General features: G+C 39.1%; 2 protein-coding genes and 1 pseudogene across 3 annotated transcripts in view; 1 reads left to right on the top strand and 2 right to left on the bottom strand.

Annotated features, from left to right (window-relative positions):
- LOC145467435 (uncharacterized) overlaps positions 1-17,934 on the bottom strand; it is a 267,594-nt pseudogene that overhangs the window by 235,896 nt on the left and 13,764 nt on the right. The gene's annotated exons all lie outside the window — the stretch shown is intronic.
- LOC145467242 (uncharacterized) lies at positions 6,543-8,064 on the top strand. Its single transcript, XM_081450794.1, has 2 exons — positions 6,543-7,922; positions 8,056-8,064. The coding sequence occupies exons 1-2, from the start codon at positions 6,543-6,545 to the stop codon at positions 8,062-8,064; spliced, it is 1,389 nt and encodes a 462-aa protein (XP_081306920.1).
- Positions 11,566-14,873, bottom strand: LOC145467405 (uncharacterized). Its single transcript, XM_081450963.1, has one exon. It carries the CDS (start codon positions 14,871-14,873, stop codon positions 13,923-13,925), a length of 951 nt encoding a protein of 316 aa, XP_081307089.1. The 3' UTR covers positions 11,566-13,922.

Here is a 17,934-nt window from a genome sequence, read left to right as displayed (position 1 = left end):
GTCAACATTAAAAAAGCTTACAAACTCCCACTTTGTTGATGGTCTTTCGATTTTGTCATGTTCCAGGCGTTTGGTCTCTTATTCGTTCAGCCATTCTTCCGCCTCTGCCAGTCTGTTTATCCAAGGCGAGCCGTGGTTTTTGTAGTACAGAATCACCGTCCCATCTTCAATGTTGCGCAACTGATACGAGAAAACATGCCTCAGGTAAAACGATGTGACAACATTTTCTCGAATTTTTTCCATAAAGTTTGTTGTTAGGTCTTTTTCCAGACCTCTGATGAAGCGCCATCGAATGTAACGCCGTCCTTTACTCTCTTCGCCCTCATGTTTTGCATCATCAAAAAGGTCCAGAATCTCATTCTGGTAGTCTGTCACTGTTCGGATGTTCTGCGCAGGAAAAGGGTCGTACTCCCTCAGAAGCTTTTGATTTTTTCTCACCTTTCTTTGCCGGGGAGGGGGTCCTGGTTGGAAAGGTTTTGGAAGTAATGGTTTTTGCAAACTCTTCTCCGTTTCTTGGGAAATAGGTTCATCCAGCACGTTCTGAACAATCTTTCTAACGGCTGGCTCGTTTTCTGCAAGTAATTGATCTAAATACCACAATGTGGCTGGATCAAGTTTTGCAAACTCTTCTTTCAGAATTTCTTCAAACCTTTGGTCAACGGAAGCCATAGTGACTTGTTGTATAACGGAAGGTTTTATTTTTCTAATTGGGCTGACCTCAGCTCGAGCAAAACAAGTTCAAAAGTTTTCTTTGCTTTTTTGCGCTTGCGGATAAGCCCCTGTTTTAGCGCGCTCCCGCCGCATGGAATGCATAGACGGTAATCACACAAAACCCCGACTCCGCAGACTCTACACGGAGCTGGCATTTTCATTCCTTTCTTTAGTTGGTATTTATGCTGCCTGCAATAAGCGCCGACACAGCTTTTTCCGCAGCTTTCTTTCCGGCTATGCATCAACCACGCACACTTGTTTGTTGCTCGAATCATCGCTTATGTTCGAACGGTATAACAGCGGGGTCTTTTGTTTCTAATTGGAATCCCTCCCCTTCCCCCCTTCCCTGTAGTAGTATAGGGGGAGTCAGACAAATACTGTTTCGCAGAGGGACCCAGCATTTCCCGGTTTTACCACCCCGACTTCAACCGAATCGAGCTGGTGAGCTTCGGTTTTGAACCTGGGAGTTGTAAAACCGGGAAATTCTTCTCCCTCTGCGAAACGGTATTTGTCTGACTCCCCCTATACTACTTGGGTGTGTGATGTATGTGTGTGTGTGTGATTCAACTGAAAAATAAACAAGACAAAATATTTAAGTACAAAATATAACGACACAAAAAACTGACAACGGAGTAAAGTAAACTTACAAAACTGTGGCGACTCGGACAGGTCTCAAAAACCGCTGAGCATGCGCACTCACTTCCCGCCGTCAAATGTTTCAAAATGGCGGACGGCGAATAAGATTTCGCCACGTAATTCAGCCTTTTTTCAGGCTACTCATACATTTATTCAAACTTCGATAATCGGCTGAATTACGCCTTCGAAGTTTCTAGTTTGCGTTGGCATTGTGTTTAGTGAGATCGGCGGTCATTTTCTACAGAATATTCACCCTTACCTGGTCCCCCCTTGTGTTAACGTTCGCTACTGGTGGAAGAGAAACTGGACTCTGATTTTCTCGTTTGTTAAGAAGGGCCAGTGTTTATTAAGCTTGAGATTTGGACTACGTTATCGTTGTTTCTTCCGCACCGAAATATCAAAAATGACTTTTTTTTCGTTTCCATGGTTTTGAGAAAACACTTCCCAAAGGCATTATATGGTTGTAAACCGAAAGGAGCAGCTCAGTGAAGCTCTTTGACGATGAATAATGGCTGGATTAATGGCAATCTGACGGCAAGACTTCGTCCGAGCGGATGCAAAAAGTGACTCTGTGAGTAGAGACAAGTTGTTTTCTCATTAGGCGTTCCTTTCGTGTTAAATACCATCAAGATTGTAATTCCCATCATTTAATCAATGCTCTATTGTGGTGTATTGCACGCCTCTCTTTGTTCATGTCAAATAAAACAGGATTTGTTTAGAATATCAAGATGGAGTTGTAGTCTTTCTTCTCAGCGCCACGGTTAGCTCTCGAATTTTTCCCACCATTTCAAGGTGCACCGGCTTTGTAAAATTTAGCTTACCTAACTTGAAATAAAAGCAACTGGATTTCTTTTACATCTTGTTTTACTTTTTGTGGAAATCAATAATATGCGCCAAGGGACAATGGGCCCTTCGAGGCGGTAAAGAAAAGGATTACTCCATCAGATCGCTGTCAATGACAAGAATTATGGGAAGGGTATTTTTCTGTTCTTTCGGCCAAATGAAACTTCACGGAAAAGTATTAAGCGAGACATCTTGTTGCTTTCCGCAAAGTTCCGCTGGTAATACCTGTTCAGGGAGGCTGACTAAAGTACCCCTTACACCTCATTACAGTGTTCGAGAGCCTGGACCACAGCGATTTAGCTTTCGTTAAACCCGAGCGTTTGCAACAAACACTTAAGCTTAAGTTAATTCAAGCAGACGCACAGGAGCAAATAGTTTGCAGCAAACATTATATTTCGCCGAAATAGGTAGGTACATAAGCTTATATTTAAGCTTACTTCTCAGAGTTAAAATAATCGTACACCGTAGTAGGCTGCAAGGTTGGTACCATAAGCACTTCACTGGCTTCTAATCAGGGCATTGTAATGGTTTCTTTTGTTTTTGAAGCAATAAAGAAAAATTATCTTGCACCATACAATACCTGCGTTTACTTTACGGAGCATCCCTAAAAGGGCTTTCCAGCATCAGTACCAAAAGTTTAACATACAAAAAATGCTTTTCTAGTTGACACAACTCTACCTAAAAGACTCAACTTATTGATTTTTAATAAAAACAGAGAGCCAGATTTATAAAGCACTCCTGGGTCAATGTGTGATCCAAGTATTGTTGGAATATAAAACCTAAAAAACAATATTTAGGATTTAAAATGAAAAAAAAAATTACTTCATGAATCTGAATGTCAGAAAAAAGGTATCATTCAATGAAAATGTCTGAAACAAAATAAAAGAATGAAAAAATACCAATCATTATCAAATCTGGTTTCCCTACAGGTATACAAGTATAGCATCAAAATAATTACATTAGACCTTTTAAATCATTCAGCAGAATGCTAACTTAAATGTCGCCAGATTACAACATGAAAGCATACACAATGTAGTTGAGGAGCTTGAAAAAGTCAGTGCAAAGCTACTGGAGCAACCACAAAGTAACTAAAACCCTATTTTGACTGGCAAGTTGTGCATCACCAGTCTCTGCCCCAACCATTCCATTCCAGTGGGAAAAAAAAATTGTGACCAAACATGTAAAGTTAATTTCTTATTTGAAATTGAAAACACACAAATTAGTCAGTTTTTGCAAAATCCAAAAGAAGCTGCAGTTTGAGAATGGGATCATAAAAAACCTTTCCCCCTAGAATCAACCATCACTCTGTAGTCAAGGCTCATCACAAATTTTAAGTATATTTGACCATGCATCAGTGCTAATAAACAACAAAAGGGCTGAAGTGCTAACCCATGTTTAATGAAGGTATCAAGATAATGTTATCCTTCACTGTACTCAACTGTTAATACAGGTAGAAATTAAAGGAGCTCAGTCACGGTATTTTGAGTTATTTTGGCCACATACAAAATAACCTTTAAATAGTACGAAATCTGAAAATAACAGTTTAATAAGATAGAAAAACACCTAAGACAATGATAAACCATAAAGGGACAAGGATGGCTAAGGATGGAGAAGATTAACATGGATTACTAACAACAAATTTGAAAACTTGAGGATAGACTTTTCAATATGTGCAAACTGTGACTGAGCTCCTTTAAAATGTTGTGAACATTTGTAGCAGAACCAGAATTTGGCAAACATGTTCAGCAGTTTCACAGAGCTCTGACCAAGCACTATACACAAGGGTGGTAAACACCTCTATGATGTGACTGAAATGGAAGCTTTCTGTGATCAGCATGCTGCTGGACTGTTTGGTCAGTTGCAAAATACATGTATCTACAGTAGTTCAGAGACTAAATGTTTACTTAGTATTTTATCACGGATATCTGGCATAAGTTACATCTTTTTGTGTGTGTGTGTGTGTGTGTGTGTGTGTGTGTGTGCGTGCTAGAAAAACTCTCCCATCCAGAGGGCAAATGGCTCAAATCTCAAAATGAAAGGAGCCAGTCACAGTTCACTGATGTGTACATGGTTCTTGGGTTCAGCTGCCACCCACAGCTATTACTTAACTATGAAAAGACCTCGGTCGACAGACAAGAAGACAGAAATACAAAAACAAAATTTGTTTAATACGGGAGGCGATAAACGTGAGATCACATGTTGCCAATAATCATCAACTTAAGCATATTCTGGATTGTGCACATACACACATCAGTAAAGTCAGTGTCATTGAGCTCGCGACACAGATCATCGATGCTTTTATCATTGACAATTCTAAGTTTCTTATTTACTTGAGTTATTTTCCTAGTTGAACATGTAGCTTCACTTAAATTAAGCTGAAACACAGGAGGATGATCTGACAAGTCAGTCAGAAGTAGACCTGTTTTACATTTCTCTTCAAGCGTGTCGCTAAATATGTTATCAATCAAAGTAGCTGTTGATTTTGTTATCCTGGTTGGTTTAGAAATGGTTGGATAAAATGATGAACAGAACATAAGATTAATGAAACTATTTGAATTGTCATTTAGGTCTAGTTTTAATAGATCAATGCTAAAATCTCCCATCAAGTAACATTTCTTATTTTCTTGATTTATTTTTTGTGAGATAGCAGTCAGCCTATCCTCAAATTGCTTATATGTATCATTCGGAGGTCCATATATTATTCCAATTAATATGTTTTTGGTTGGCATATTTATCTCTATAAATTGTGCTTCTATTATGTTCTCCATGATTATTGACAAATCATTTCTCTCAGTAAATTGATATAGTGGATTTATATACATAGCACCATGCTTAGTATTTCTAACCTGTCCAACAAATCTGTAATGTGGCATTAGAAAGTCATAGAGGTTATCTTTTGTTAACCATGTTTCTGTTAAGCCTATTATAGAAAATTCGTGTTTTAATGATGCAAGATAACTGGAGAAAGACGAGGCGTTTGTCGAACAATGGCTTGTCCGTCAGAGACTAGAGAAACTTGAAAATGTTTTTAAAAGTATGTTTTCTCAATTTTAGATATTTCTTCATTACTTGTAAGGTGAACTATATTTTGTTTATCACAAAGCAATCACTGACGTGAAAACGACTATTTCGCATTTCGCATTCAAAACTAGCCTAACATTTTTTAAATTCATGAAAGTGGAGTTAAAATACTCAAGGTTTGCGAATTCAAATGATGCGATCTTCAAGACAGATCTTGCGAGCTTAAAATGCAATGCATCATCATTTAAAATGTCTTGATTCTTCACAGAAAAAGTAGCCTGCGAATACAGGCGCCTATCATCGCTCGCTGCTGCGGGCACGTCTGCCGCAATCCCAGCTATCCTCTAGCAAACTGTTAAAAACAAATCTAAAGAAATAAATATAATCAGAATCAACTAGCACGTACTGTTGTCCTTGAAGCCTTACCGTTGCATTAAAATACCGAACAGTTGACCGTTTTATTCACTGATTAACTGAAAAACTGCGGAGGTGTCGGAAGGCGACGATCCCGGGGGAGGGGCATTTGCCCTCTTTCTTCGTCCCCACCCCGGGGCATTTAGACAACTTATGTGTCCCCACCCCGGGGAATTTGCCCAATTTTTTTAAAAAAATGCTAATGCCCGGGGGTTAGCCCGGGGGGGGGGGGGGATGGGCGCTTGACTGATGCATAACGATCGCATAACATAGAGGACGTAGAGAAATAGCGTATTTAATTTTTTTCTTTAAGACAACGGAGTCATTTACGTAGAATAATATAAGGTAAATAATGAAAATACAGTGAAAATAAAACTTATATTAACACTTTTTAAGGTGCTTTAGGAAGAACAAAAACGATGAATTACTTCATCACTTCACGGAAGATTCAAATTTCGCCGCTAACAAAGCTGATGCCTGCAATCAAAGAGCTATCTGTTTCCATTTATCTCAGCATGCCGATCGAGAACGAAAACAAATCTCGTGATTTTGGTTAGACCGTAAATACAGAGTGATTTTGATGGGATATTTAAAATTATTCAGATTTATGAGCGTTATGATGGTGCAAACAAAATGCAAATTGAATAACGCTGAGTTATTCCTCGCACGGTTCTATATTCAGAGCAAAGAAATTGGATACAAAAAGTACTACGTAGGAAGAAACAAGAGAACTTGATAAATGGCAAAGGGAAACTTCGCCTGAATATTATTGTAATAAAAACAAAGTTTTCGTTCGTAGAAGGCTGACTGAATTTTAGCAACAAGACGGTACAATAGCAGCCAATACACACTTACGCCATAAGCCGGAAGTTACATGAAAGCGAGGCCTAAGGGCCCTCCAGTTGGCGCGAGTAATTATGGCGGATGCTATGTCAGAAAGTGCAAGATCAAATAGTGCAGCACAAAAGATCTCGCATAAATGTTGTGCCGCAGCACTATGTACTAATAGGTCGGATAACAGAAAAGACCTCACGTTCCACACATTTCCGAAAGATTCTCAACGTAGGATGGAATGGGCAGTGAAAATGAAACGATCTGACTGCAAGTTTAAATCGAACACGTCTCTGTTTTGCTGCTCCGAACATTTTGTTTCTACAGACTACAAGCGCAGTGGGAAAAGGAAAGATCTTTTGCCAACTGCTACTCCCTCACGGTTTGAGTGGACCAAAGCGTCAAGTCATGAGATCGAAAGGGCAAAGCGATGCGAAAGAAGAGAGGCGAAATCGACAATCACATACTCGGTTGCATGTTCAGAGAAAAGAGGTGATCCACTGGAAACCAGCGAAGTAAAAATTGAAAACGAGCATCAAAATGAAGACTTGGCAGAGGTCGTTGCAGATTTAAAACGCCAACTGTTACTTTCCAAGTTTGGTATAGAAAGATTTAAGAGTAGTGATGATGATATTTTCTTTTATACGGGTTTTCCAAATTACAATACTCTAATGGCATTCTGGGAGTATGTTAAACCCTGTGCAGAGTCTTTAATTAGTTGGAATTTTGCTCGAAGCAAAAGCGAAGAGAACTTTACCGCTACATTTCCATGTCTACATGAAGTAGACAAAGAAAGGGAAAGGAGCCGTAATATTGATCCAATAGATCGGCTATGGATGTTTTTGACCAGAATTAGATTAGGATTATTTGAAAGGGATCTGGCACACAGGTATGGCATTTCTGTAGCTACAGTTTCTGATATTTTAGTGACATGGGTAAACTATCTGTACATCATGCTGGGAAGCCCGCCAATATGGGTTTCAAAGGATAAGATCAAGAAGTATCTGCCTGAGGGATTTAAAGGCCAGTATCAAGATATCCGAGGGATTTTTGGCTGCACAGAGATCAAGTGTGACATGCCAAAGGACTATCAAACACATTCTGAAATGTACTCTGATTACAAATCCCACAATACATATAAAGGTTTTATTTGCATCACTCCCAACTGTTGGGTGACTTTTGTCAGCCACCTGTATCCTGGCCGCATAAGTGACAGAGAAATTGTGGAAAAGAGTGACTTCTGTAGTCTTGTGGAGCCTGGGGATAAATACCTTGCTGACAAAGGATTTGATATACATGATCTCATGGCCTTGAAGGGTGCAAGTCTGTATATTCCGCCCAAAAGACAGTCAGTGCAGGATCAATTGACAAAGGACGAATGCTTTGAGACTATGAGCATTGCTAATGTGAGGATCCATGTGGAAAGATCAATCAAACGGGTGAAGGCATGGCACATATTTGATCAAGTAGTACCATTGTCTATGCATGGCTGCATAAATCAGTTGTGGACTGTTGCATCATTAATTGTCAATTTTCAAAACCCTATTCTTTCAGTCTAATTTTGACATTTTAAAAGTTACTGTGTTTACTTGAGGTCAGTTCATGTGAACTAAATTCATTGTACAAGAACCAAATTCTTCAATGTTAATAAGTTTTAGGTTCATTTAACAAGAAAAAATCCAGAGCATGGTTGAAATAAAATGAGTTCAATTTAGGAACCATAGTTTTGGACCACAAGTCTTTGTCAGGAAACACTCGTTGTGTGAATATGTCTCCTATGCCTAAATGTGCCACAAAGTCAATCCACGAGAGCACAGAAAGGCCCAACTGACCCTGAAGTTGATAATAGTATGAATGGTCAGTGTTCAGAATAATTTGCCCATCTTTTGAAACCAAAAAATGATTTGCTGTAAAAGATGGGTTGCCAACAGTTTGAGCTATTGAGAGACCCATGGATCCTGCCTTTGGGTTAGTTTTTATCTCCACTCCTCCAAACTTATCATTTGACATGGGATCAAAAGCAACACGATCTAGAGATGCCCCTAAATGAGGTAGGGATGGGTTGACACATAAACCAACTTCTGCCACTCTCAGTCCAGTATTCCCTTCCTCGTGCATTTTTTTGAAATACATATCTGCAACTTTGTCCTCATTTTCTCTGCCATATTTAACAAAGGGCAAGTTGCTGATATCAACTGGGTCACAGATTGTTCGGATAAATTCAGGTGTTGGCTGACTCTTTCTTTTCAAACTTTTGTCAAAGTTTGAGGCTGTGATGCGGTATTTTCTCTCTTCATACCATACATTGTTATTTGCTTGACCAGTTGTCTTGGCGTAAAGCTCCTGTGCTGCTTGAAGGGATACTTGAACCTTATTCAAGATGGTTGTAGCATTAGAAAATAGATTCAAGTCAACAGTTTCCTCACAACATTTGTTGGGTAGTAGAGGAAAATTAGTAAAACCGTGGCTGGGGGAACTGTTGTTGAGACACTCGGATTCAATGGGTGTATGCCTGAACTGACTGTCAGTAGAATTTTCTGAGTGGTTGGTAAAATGACCATCAGTAACATTTGAATTTGTTTGGGTAGGAACATGCCCACTTTCACTACTACTTCCATTCATTGCTGGATTGGGTGACTGGTAAGAAATTGGATCACAGGAGGTGACAGGATTTGTGCTACCCATTTGAAATCCTTGAAGCTGTTTGTGGAGCACTGATCCTCTTGCCACTGGCCCAATCAAGGTGTTTACAGTAGGAATATTTCTGTCCTCTGGCAGCATCAAAGCAAATGGAAGTTTTGGATTGATCTATTGAAGATTTTCCTTTAATTTAATTATGGAGTCAGGGTCAATTTTTCTTGACTTCACCGGTCTAGGATCATAGAATTGACTATGTATCCCCCTTTTCCTTTTACCTGGCCCATCAGATGCATGCCTTGGTTTTACAATACTTGTAGTCATTACCGGTGAACAGTTAACTTCTCTTTTTCCTCCTTTGCCCCATTGTTGCGGTTTTGACGTACATGTTCTATTGTCACACTCTTTCAACTCTCCCTTTCTTGTCATGTCTTCCAGTTTCCAAATAACTGCCATTACATGACAGCAGCATTCGCTTTTGGATGCTGGGCACTGACGATCACAGGATGCTGATTTAATTTTATCAGAACACGTACCGCCTCCTTGCACTGTTAATTTAATCTTGTATTTACGATCTCTCTTGTAAGAGGCCCAACAACAGGCTCTCACAAAGACATAATTTTTTTGTGGATCCTTGTACACTTGTAAGTCATGGACAAATCTCATCATTCGTAACCCTTTGTCATTTGAGTTCACAACAACATCAACATTATCATACTTCTTAATAGACTTGCCGGAATTTTTGATATGTTGAAACGCATCCATCGGAACAAAATTTGGAAGAACTGAAAAGTTATTGTTGAAAACTTCATTCGCCACTTCATCTGTTGGGAACAAAACCTCTGGATTTTCTGCTGACGAAGAAATCGACAAATTATCTGCCACGGTTTCTTTATCATTTCCTAAATGTCTTTGAAGTTTCGCCTTTGTGTACCTCTTTTCTGGGTCTGGGTCGTAAACATTATCACGGTATTTCGGTACGGCCTTGAATGCCAGCACTCTGTCATAAAAAGGAATAAAAATGAAACTTCAAACGTAAGTGCATTAAGTAGCAACAATAGTAAAATGTAAACATCAACCGGCAGCTGTCACTGGCCGAGTTATTACTTTTCTAACAGTTGCTTCTTATTTCCTTGCTGGTTTAGGCGTCTACATTTCAACCAAAACTTTAATTTTTCCACTGTCCACTTTCCAATCTGACTTTCATTTTCTATGACTGCACCAGGAATATCTTCTGGTTTCAACTTTTCCACTTCTAAATTGCGAATCGAAGAGGTTTCTGCCTCCATGTTTACTCTTTCAAAGTTCGCGGGAAACATCTGGAGGGCCCTTAGGCCTCGCTTTCATGCTACTTCCGGCTTACGGCGTAAGTGTGTATGTTCACCTTGTGGAATCTCTTTCAGATAACTGGATGAAGAATAACCATATTACCGTAGATATAATATATTACCCTCACAGTCTGCTTGTATCTGGGGTTTTTTACGAGTTTTAGTTTCCAAACTTATTTCTCAACCGCGTCAATCCTCGAAGGAGCAAAGACACTCTGGCATCAAAAGAACTAGACACGGCATTTTATAATGTTGAGTGAACAGCTCGAATTCATACGATAGGCTTTCGCAAGTGGAGGAACAAAATTATGAAGTAGACTCTTCTCTTGAAGCTGTTGTTCATTTAGTTCAAAAGGTATTGCTTACTTGTAAAATAAAACAGAAAATTACACCCGTTGCTCTCCAGAATTTTGTGGCAACACGATAAAACTGATTAGACCTGAATGAATAAGCCAATCAAATGGGAGCATTGGTCGTCCGTTAAGATTTGTGATTGGCAGGCTGAACAACTCTGCCTCGTTCTATAGGATCGCTCTGTATTTAAAACCCAGTTTCCTCAGATAAACCCACCAATGACAAAGACAAGTTTTGGACAGTGTCCACACACAGCGTGATCTGGTAATGAACTTTTTTTAGGCGGAATGCACGTGTATAATGATAATAACGTTTTCATCTTCTTCTTATTCGGTTGATAATTGACTAAAGAAAATATTACATGACTAAAACTAATTGTCACTGTAACAGTATTTACAAACAAAGGAGCTAAGCATACACATGTCTCGATTACTTGCAAAACTCATTTTAAAAGCTGTAAAATTCACTACCTTGAATTCCCTTTGTACGTGTAACCTCACTTCCATAGGAAAATTTAAACCCTGTGAGATTTTAGCAAGAGGAAATCACGTTTGCCTAATCTGATAAAAAGATATAAATAAAAAAAAACTAAAATGACAGTTGGAATTAGGAATTCCTGGCGCAAAAAAACTGCAATGTGTTTAGTAATGTATACCAGGCGAAGTAAGTGCTAATTTATGCCCCCTTCCATCGAGTGGTTTTCAATCATATTGACTACAAGACTGATTTAAGCCAACAGTCGAGCTCTGTTTGCTAGAGCGCTTAAAATAACGACAGCAAGCTGCTGGGGTAATCATTTGGCCATGTGTCGTGGCCGCTTTTAATTGATAAATTACTAACTAATAATTAACTGCATCATAACATAATAATCATTCATAAAGTATATAAAGTCGTCATGTCAACGATTTAAAAGTAATTTAAGCTCTAGTAAAGGTGAGGGCCACGAAAAAGGCAGCATAATAAAAGTACACATAAGTAGAAAGGCTATCGGGGGAGCAAGGGGCGGAGGCGGGTTGATTGCTTGAACGACTTCAAGATTTAGCGTTACAGACTAAGAGGGCGAGTCACAGCTAGCATCGCTCTTTTACCCTCTTGTGCTCCAGGAAAACGAGGCTATGTACTTTTACTGAATAGGGTGTGACAATTACACAATCCTACTTTCTATTGTAATGAAATTGCCGACATGTCTCGTGATTCTTGCACAACTCCAAGGTATTGTCTAAGGTATCAAATGACGGTAATACGAACGCAGCAATCTACCCACCTTTACCCTTGAATGACCTACACATGTCATGTCAACACCCGATACAAATTAAATGTATAAACGAGGAGGTGACATAAAAACTTTTATTTGCATGCAAATAAATTCATTTATGCCCCCTTCCATCGAGTGGTTTTCAATCATATTGACTACACGACTGATTTAAGCCAACAGTCGAGCTCTGTTTGCTAGAGCGCTTAAAATAACGACAGCAAGCCGCTGGGGTAATAATTTGGCCATGTGTCGTGGCCGCTTTTAATTGATAAATTACTAACTAATAATTAACTACATCATAACATAATAATCATTTATAAAGTATATACAGTCGTCATACCAACGATTTAAAAGTAATTTAAGCTCTAGTAAAGATGAGGGCCATGAAAAAGGCCAGAAGGACGCTGTTAAGCGGCCATCCCCACCCGAAGACTGTTGGCAAACTCTGACACATCATAAATATAAACGAAGCTTAACACCAGAAAACATCAAAGGATGCGACAACACAGCACCTGCGTGTGTTATCCATTGCACTAATTCATAGCTAGGGTGTTGATAAGTCAGTGGCGAGACTAGGCATTCGTATATATTTAAGGAAAACGTTTGATTTTCAGCGACCTAACAAACGAATCTGAGAGTCCGAAAAACCTTTGGCGGCTGCCCAGCTTGCCGCACCAATACGAAAACCATGTGACTGGTATAACGAAGCATCTAGGTTGTTAAACTGCAAGGCATTATTAAGTTGTGTGATAAAGAATGATCTAGAAATCGGCCTCCCATCCGGCCAGCAAAATAGGGGACCTGGAGTAAGATAAGTTGTACCGGACAACAATGAATGAGTTGCCAGTAATTGGATACCCATGTTTGCGAAAAGAACTCTGGGATCGTCAGGGGGCAAACATTGCAAGTCGCTAGAAGGAAATCTATCGCGAAAAGTTGTTTCGACGCCCAAAAACATGGTTTTGGGGAGAGATCAACGCTTTTTCGCCGTTGTTTTATCGCAAATGGATTTTGGCAATGTTGATACATGGAAAATGTAAGTTTTTGTTTGAATAACCGTGAAATAAGTGATAAAATTTACCGATAAACTCCCTTTTGCTTGCGTGAGGTTTATTGTGAAGTACATTGAAGAGAATACTATTGAAAATTTCAATACACGCCTGATCTCGAGAGGCTACCCGGAGCATATGGTAGAAAAAACCCTCCGAGAAGTTAAATATTAAGACAGAAAAGAAGCTCTTAAACCGAAATCGAAAATTGCAGAAGGAACTACTACCCTTTGTGTCGGGCAATTTCACTCAACCGTCAATACCAAACTTTGGAAAGCATAATCACGCACAAATGGCACTTTCCAATACAAATACTGAGAGATATATTCAAGGAGCTACCCTTGATCTGTTATTGAAAAGGAAAATCACTGAAATACGGCGCGCTTGTAAAAGACAGTACAATGATCGCCACCGGGCTTATTTCCAGTATTATTTGTACCACTGAGCTTTCAAATAAGCCAAAAGTAGCCTGTACACAACTTAAAAGGCTTTACTGGGTTATTTCCTCTCGATTTATACCTAATTAATTTTGTAATATTTTCAGACCATTACGCGATGTAAATTTCACAATAAACCTCACGCAAGCAACGGAGTTTATCGGCAGATTTTGTCACATATTTCAGGGTTATTCAAAGAAAAACTTACATATTCCACATATCAACATTGCCCAAATCCATTTGCGATAACAACGACGGCGAGAAAGCGTTGATCTCTCTCAAAAATCGTTTTCTTGTACCTCGAAACAACTTTTTGCCATACATTTCCTTCTAGCGACTAGCAGTGTTTGCCCCCTGACGATCCCAGAGTTCTTCGCGCAAACACGAGTATCCGATTACTGGCAACTCATTCATTGATCTCAGGATAAATATAAATTACAAAAGGTTGACTTGGGTCGCTATGCTTATATTGAAAAAGAGAAAGCTGAAGGGCCTTGACATGGCCATGCTTGTCTACTAGACGATCGAACTGCGTTATATTTATAAGATTGACTTGTTGTCCAGTTGTGGTGGTCATTTCTCCTATTCGCAAAAAGGCAAAAAATGCTAAAGAGCACATGCCTGACATTAAGCATTTCTGATAAGCTGACGTGGCTGTATGTGTGAACAATTGTATTAGCTGGCGTAAGATTGGCAGAGTGATTGGTAAGCGAACATCTCTGACTGGAACTAATTTCCTATAACCCTTAAGAATTTGAACAATTATTGTCGCTGCAGTTGGGTCTTCTACCCCGACTGACTTATGTACGTAACCAATAGCGGAAACGTAAGTGGTCACTGATGAGGAAGCATAGCGAAGAGAAAACAAATGTGATATAAAGAGAGCTAAAACAGCTGGTTGCACTGGCAGTGAAATAACCGAGGTACCTAGATATTGAGCAGCCCAAGTAGTGAACAAAGTCCAAGGCCGTCTGTACACTCTAGCCGAGGCATTGTTTAAACTGGCAGCTAAAAGTTTCTTAGTTATATCCCCCCAGTTCTCTGGTAACAGATGGGGAGGCACGATTGTCGGTTTTTGGTCCGCATCCTGGTCGAGGGACTTGAATTTGTCCACCTGCAACCGCGATAAGGCGTCAGCTTTCGTATTTAAAATCCCGGGTAGGAGGATTGCTCTTAATAGAATATTATGCCTCAAGCAGGACAAAACCAGAGCGCGGACAAGAACCAATAGCTCCCTGTCCTTTGTTGTTTTCTTACTTATAACCTCCGTTAGCGCCTGATTGTCAGTATGAAACATGATACATCTGTTGGCTAAGTTATCCGCCCAGATTCGGACGCTAAGTACAATCGGAAACATTTCAAGTACTATGATATTCTTAGATTTCCATTTGATGGGCCATTCGCCGTTAAACCACTTATGTCCAAAAACGGCACCATAACCTAAAGATCCGGAAGAAATCGTGTACAAATGTAACGTTACTGAGGAAACCCAAATGATATCTAAAAAGAATGATTTGCCATTAAAGTGGTTAAGAAACTGTAACCACATGTTTAGATCTCCTTTCACGTTAAGAGCGTAAATCCGAAAATATCGAGAATCGGCCGACAGAAGCGAAATAACGAATTTTTTTCTTATTTGGCCAAAAGAACCCCTTTGGCTAATTATTTTCGGAAATGACATCAGAAGGTTCGATTTCCTTTTCTTTTCTTCGAAATTTGCAAAACTTGAAAATTTGGCCACCAGGCCTTCAGCGGCGGCCATGAGGCTTGAAATTTGGCACATGTTCAACATGCTCGTATGGACGTACCAAACGTTGTCTTAACATGTCCTTTACACAGTTTGTGGGGCATCTCTTAAACTTTACTCGGGACTAATTTTGTTTAAAAAATGTTGTTTTTTACAAAATAGTCAACCCTCGGAAGCTGAACCATTTACAGACTTAATGTGACAAGGCTAATATTAGCAAACTTTGAACTTGTCAAATTCTGTCTGTTATATTTCAGTCAAGTAAATAAATATAACCAAGTAAAAGCAGGTTCTTTATTCTACTTGCCTGGAAAAAATTGCAGGTGGCCCGTAAGAACTGTTCCGTTGGGAGAATTTTCCCTTAGGGCTTTTTGACGCATATCTCACTTTTAATTTTTTATTGCGCAATTACTATTATTTCCGACTTTTTTATTTTATACATTCCCACTAAATCTTTTAAGGTAAAGAATTGAAATAAATCCAAGATAAGAAGTTCAAACAAGTTTTTACAACTCAGCTTATCAATAGACCAATTCAATCTCTTTAATGGTTTTTCAATAGCACTGGTACTTTATCCTGAGTCACGCAAACTATTTCACACGGTAGCGAACGTGACCAGCTGGTTGAAAAAAAAAAAAAGGCAAAAATATACATGGCTAGATTGATCCTTTTTGTCACCGATTTTGTGCAGTATGACTAAAGGGTCTGTCTACTTTCCGTCTGGAAAATAACACTGGTGGCCCGTGGCACAGGAAGGCCCCTTTACAGCGCATCGTATCAGAGTTCACTTACTTAAATAAATCTCCCAGTTGCGATAATAAAACGGAATTAAAATAAAATTAAACATGGAAAGAACTTAGCTGAAAGGTTTCTGAGGGTAAGTTAGTATTTCCATCTATATTCTGCCTTTAAAGGTTTACTATTAAACGGTTACTGTTTCGCTCAAAGTTGTTTACTTTATTTACAAATATTTGTTTGTCTCTGATCATATTCCCGATCATATTGATCATATAATTGGCTAGTGTGATCTATGTTCTGGTAACACAACGTATTTATTACGGCTTCACAGCTTTACACAGCACTTCGTTTTCACGGCTTTCGACATGCATCGTTTTACAACTCTTGCAAAGAAACACGAAGGAACGACGCGAGTCACGTGACGCTACAAATACTATTGCGGGGTACCCACGGGGTACCATTACAAGTCAAGTTTGTTCGGTTTCCTGCTTAGTCTATCCGTGCGGGTGTAACGGGCTGTAACAACCTAATCTACCCACAATTCAGTAGAAATTACTTATTGGATGTACTTATGTCGTTTCCAGTTTTCCCTTATTAAATTGTCGGCGATACGGAATTACTTCAACATCGCATGGACCTGTACTGGAATGTAAGCATCCGTGTAGATGTTTACTTAGATCTCTTTATTGACAGTCAGTAACGTTTCAGCGACAACCAAACTTTAACTCGATAAATATTTACTACTTTGAGTGGCGTACTCAGTTTCAAACTTGATGCGTTCAACCCTGATTTGCTTTTACTGTGTGTAACACTTCCTTTGCGTACTGCTACTTTCTACTGAAATTGATGAACCTGCATAAACGATGATTCTCATTTGAAGACGGTTTAGCTTGCCGAGTAAAGTTTTGCATTCTATAAAGCTAATCCAAAAAAGTCAACTTGTATTGTGAACCGTCAAACAGTTTTGCCATTTCAGGGTTGTTACGTGACAATAGACACGCACGTATACTCATCAACGACAGGAGACTAATAAAAGAAAATTTTGGAATTGAGAGGCACTAAAGCATCACTACCTATCTTATTTCCTTCGTCCTTTCTCCTAGCAGATTTTTGAGGTCACGCAGAGCAAGAGTGCCCTGTAACACAGCACACTATTTTCTCAGTACCGACGTCGTATCCTTACAAAAAACAAATACAGCGGAAAGCGGCGGACTGCCGGTTAAAGGAAGGATTGAAAGAACATAAAAAATTGGCATCTAATAGAACAGGCCTCTTAATATTTTAAGAGAGGCAATGACATCTCAGGCAAATCAACTGCTGATCACATTGTCACGCAACACAATTTAGGGGTGTGATTGAGGAACACGTATGTTCACTGGCCTGAAAATCGTTTCTTCATCAAGGCAAACTTCATGAAAAAAGTAGCAATGCGATGAAGATCCAAAGTGACCAGCCTATTGAGAATTCCAAAGCAAGGAATGAATCTGTTAATTTACGTTTTCAACGATTTCCGTTTAATTTAATAATGTGTACTCAGTTTATTCCGAAGCTGGAGTGAAATATTTAATCATAAAGTAAGAACATAAATAACGTCTTACTAATATACACCGATTCTGGAATATACCATATCTCAAACTTTTTTGTGAATGGAAATTTTGCATATGAAAATACTACAGCAAAGCAAGTAAGTGTTTACTAGTGGTAGTGATACTGTAAAGTTTAACGCGACGTTCCTTGTTTAATTTAATTATAGTTGTTGTCTATGTTTTAAAGATATCCCTTTCACGTTTCACAAATTTTGTATTTCCATTGCTTGAGTGGCTATCTGTACTCCTTATAACAAAAGTATTAGCTGTATTGCATAAGATCCATGTCAAAAAGGATCCATCAAAGCCATAGTCAAGTTCGCTACCGTGTGAAATAATTTGCGTGA

The sequence above is a fragment of the Orbicella franksi genome, chromosome 14 (assembly GCF_964199315.1).
Source record: "Orbicella franksi chromosome 14, jaOrbFran1.1, whole genome shotgun sequence".
Lineage (NCBI taxonomy): Eukaryota > Metazoa > Cnidaria > Anthozoa > Scleractinia > Merulinidae > Orbicella > Orbicella franksi.
Note: the sequence above shows the minus strand (reverse complement) of the source record. Positions and strands in the feature narration are given on the sequence as shown.

Bases quoted from the DNA above. Each gene is read 5' to 3' on its own strand.
- LOC145467405 (XM_081450963.1), bottom strand. From the start codon at position 14,873: ATGTTTCCGATTGTACTTAGCGTCCGAATCTGGGCGGATAACTTAGCC.
- LOC145467242 (XM_081450794.1), top strand. From the start codon at position 6,543: ATGGCGGATGCTATGTCAGAAAGTGCAAGATCAAATAGTGCAGCACAA.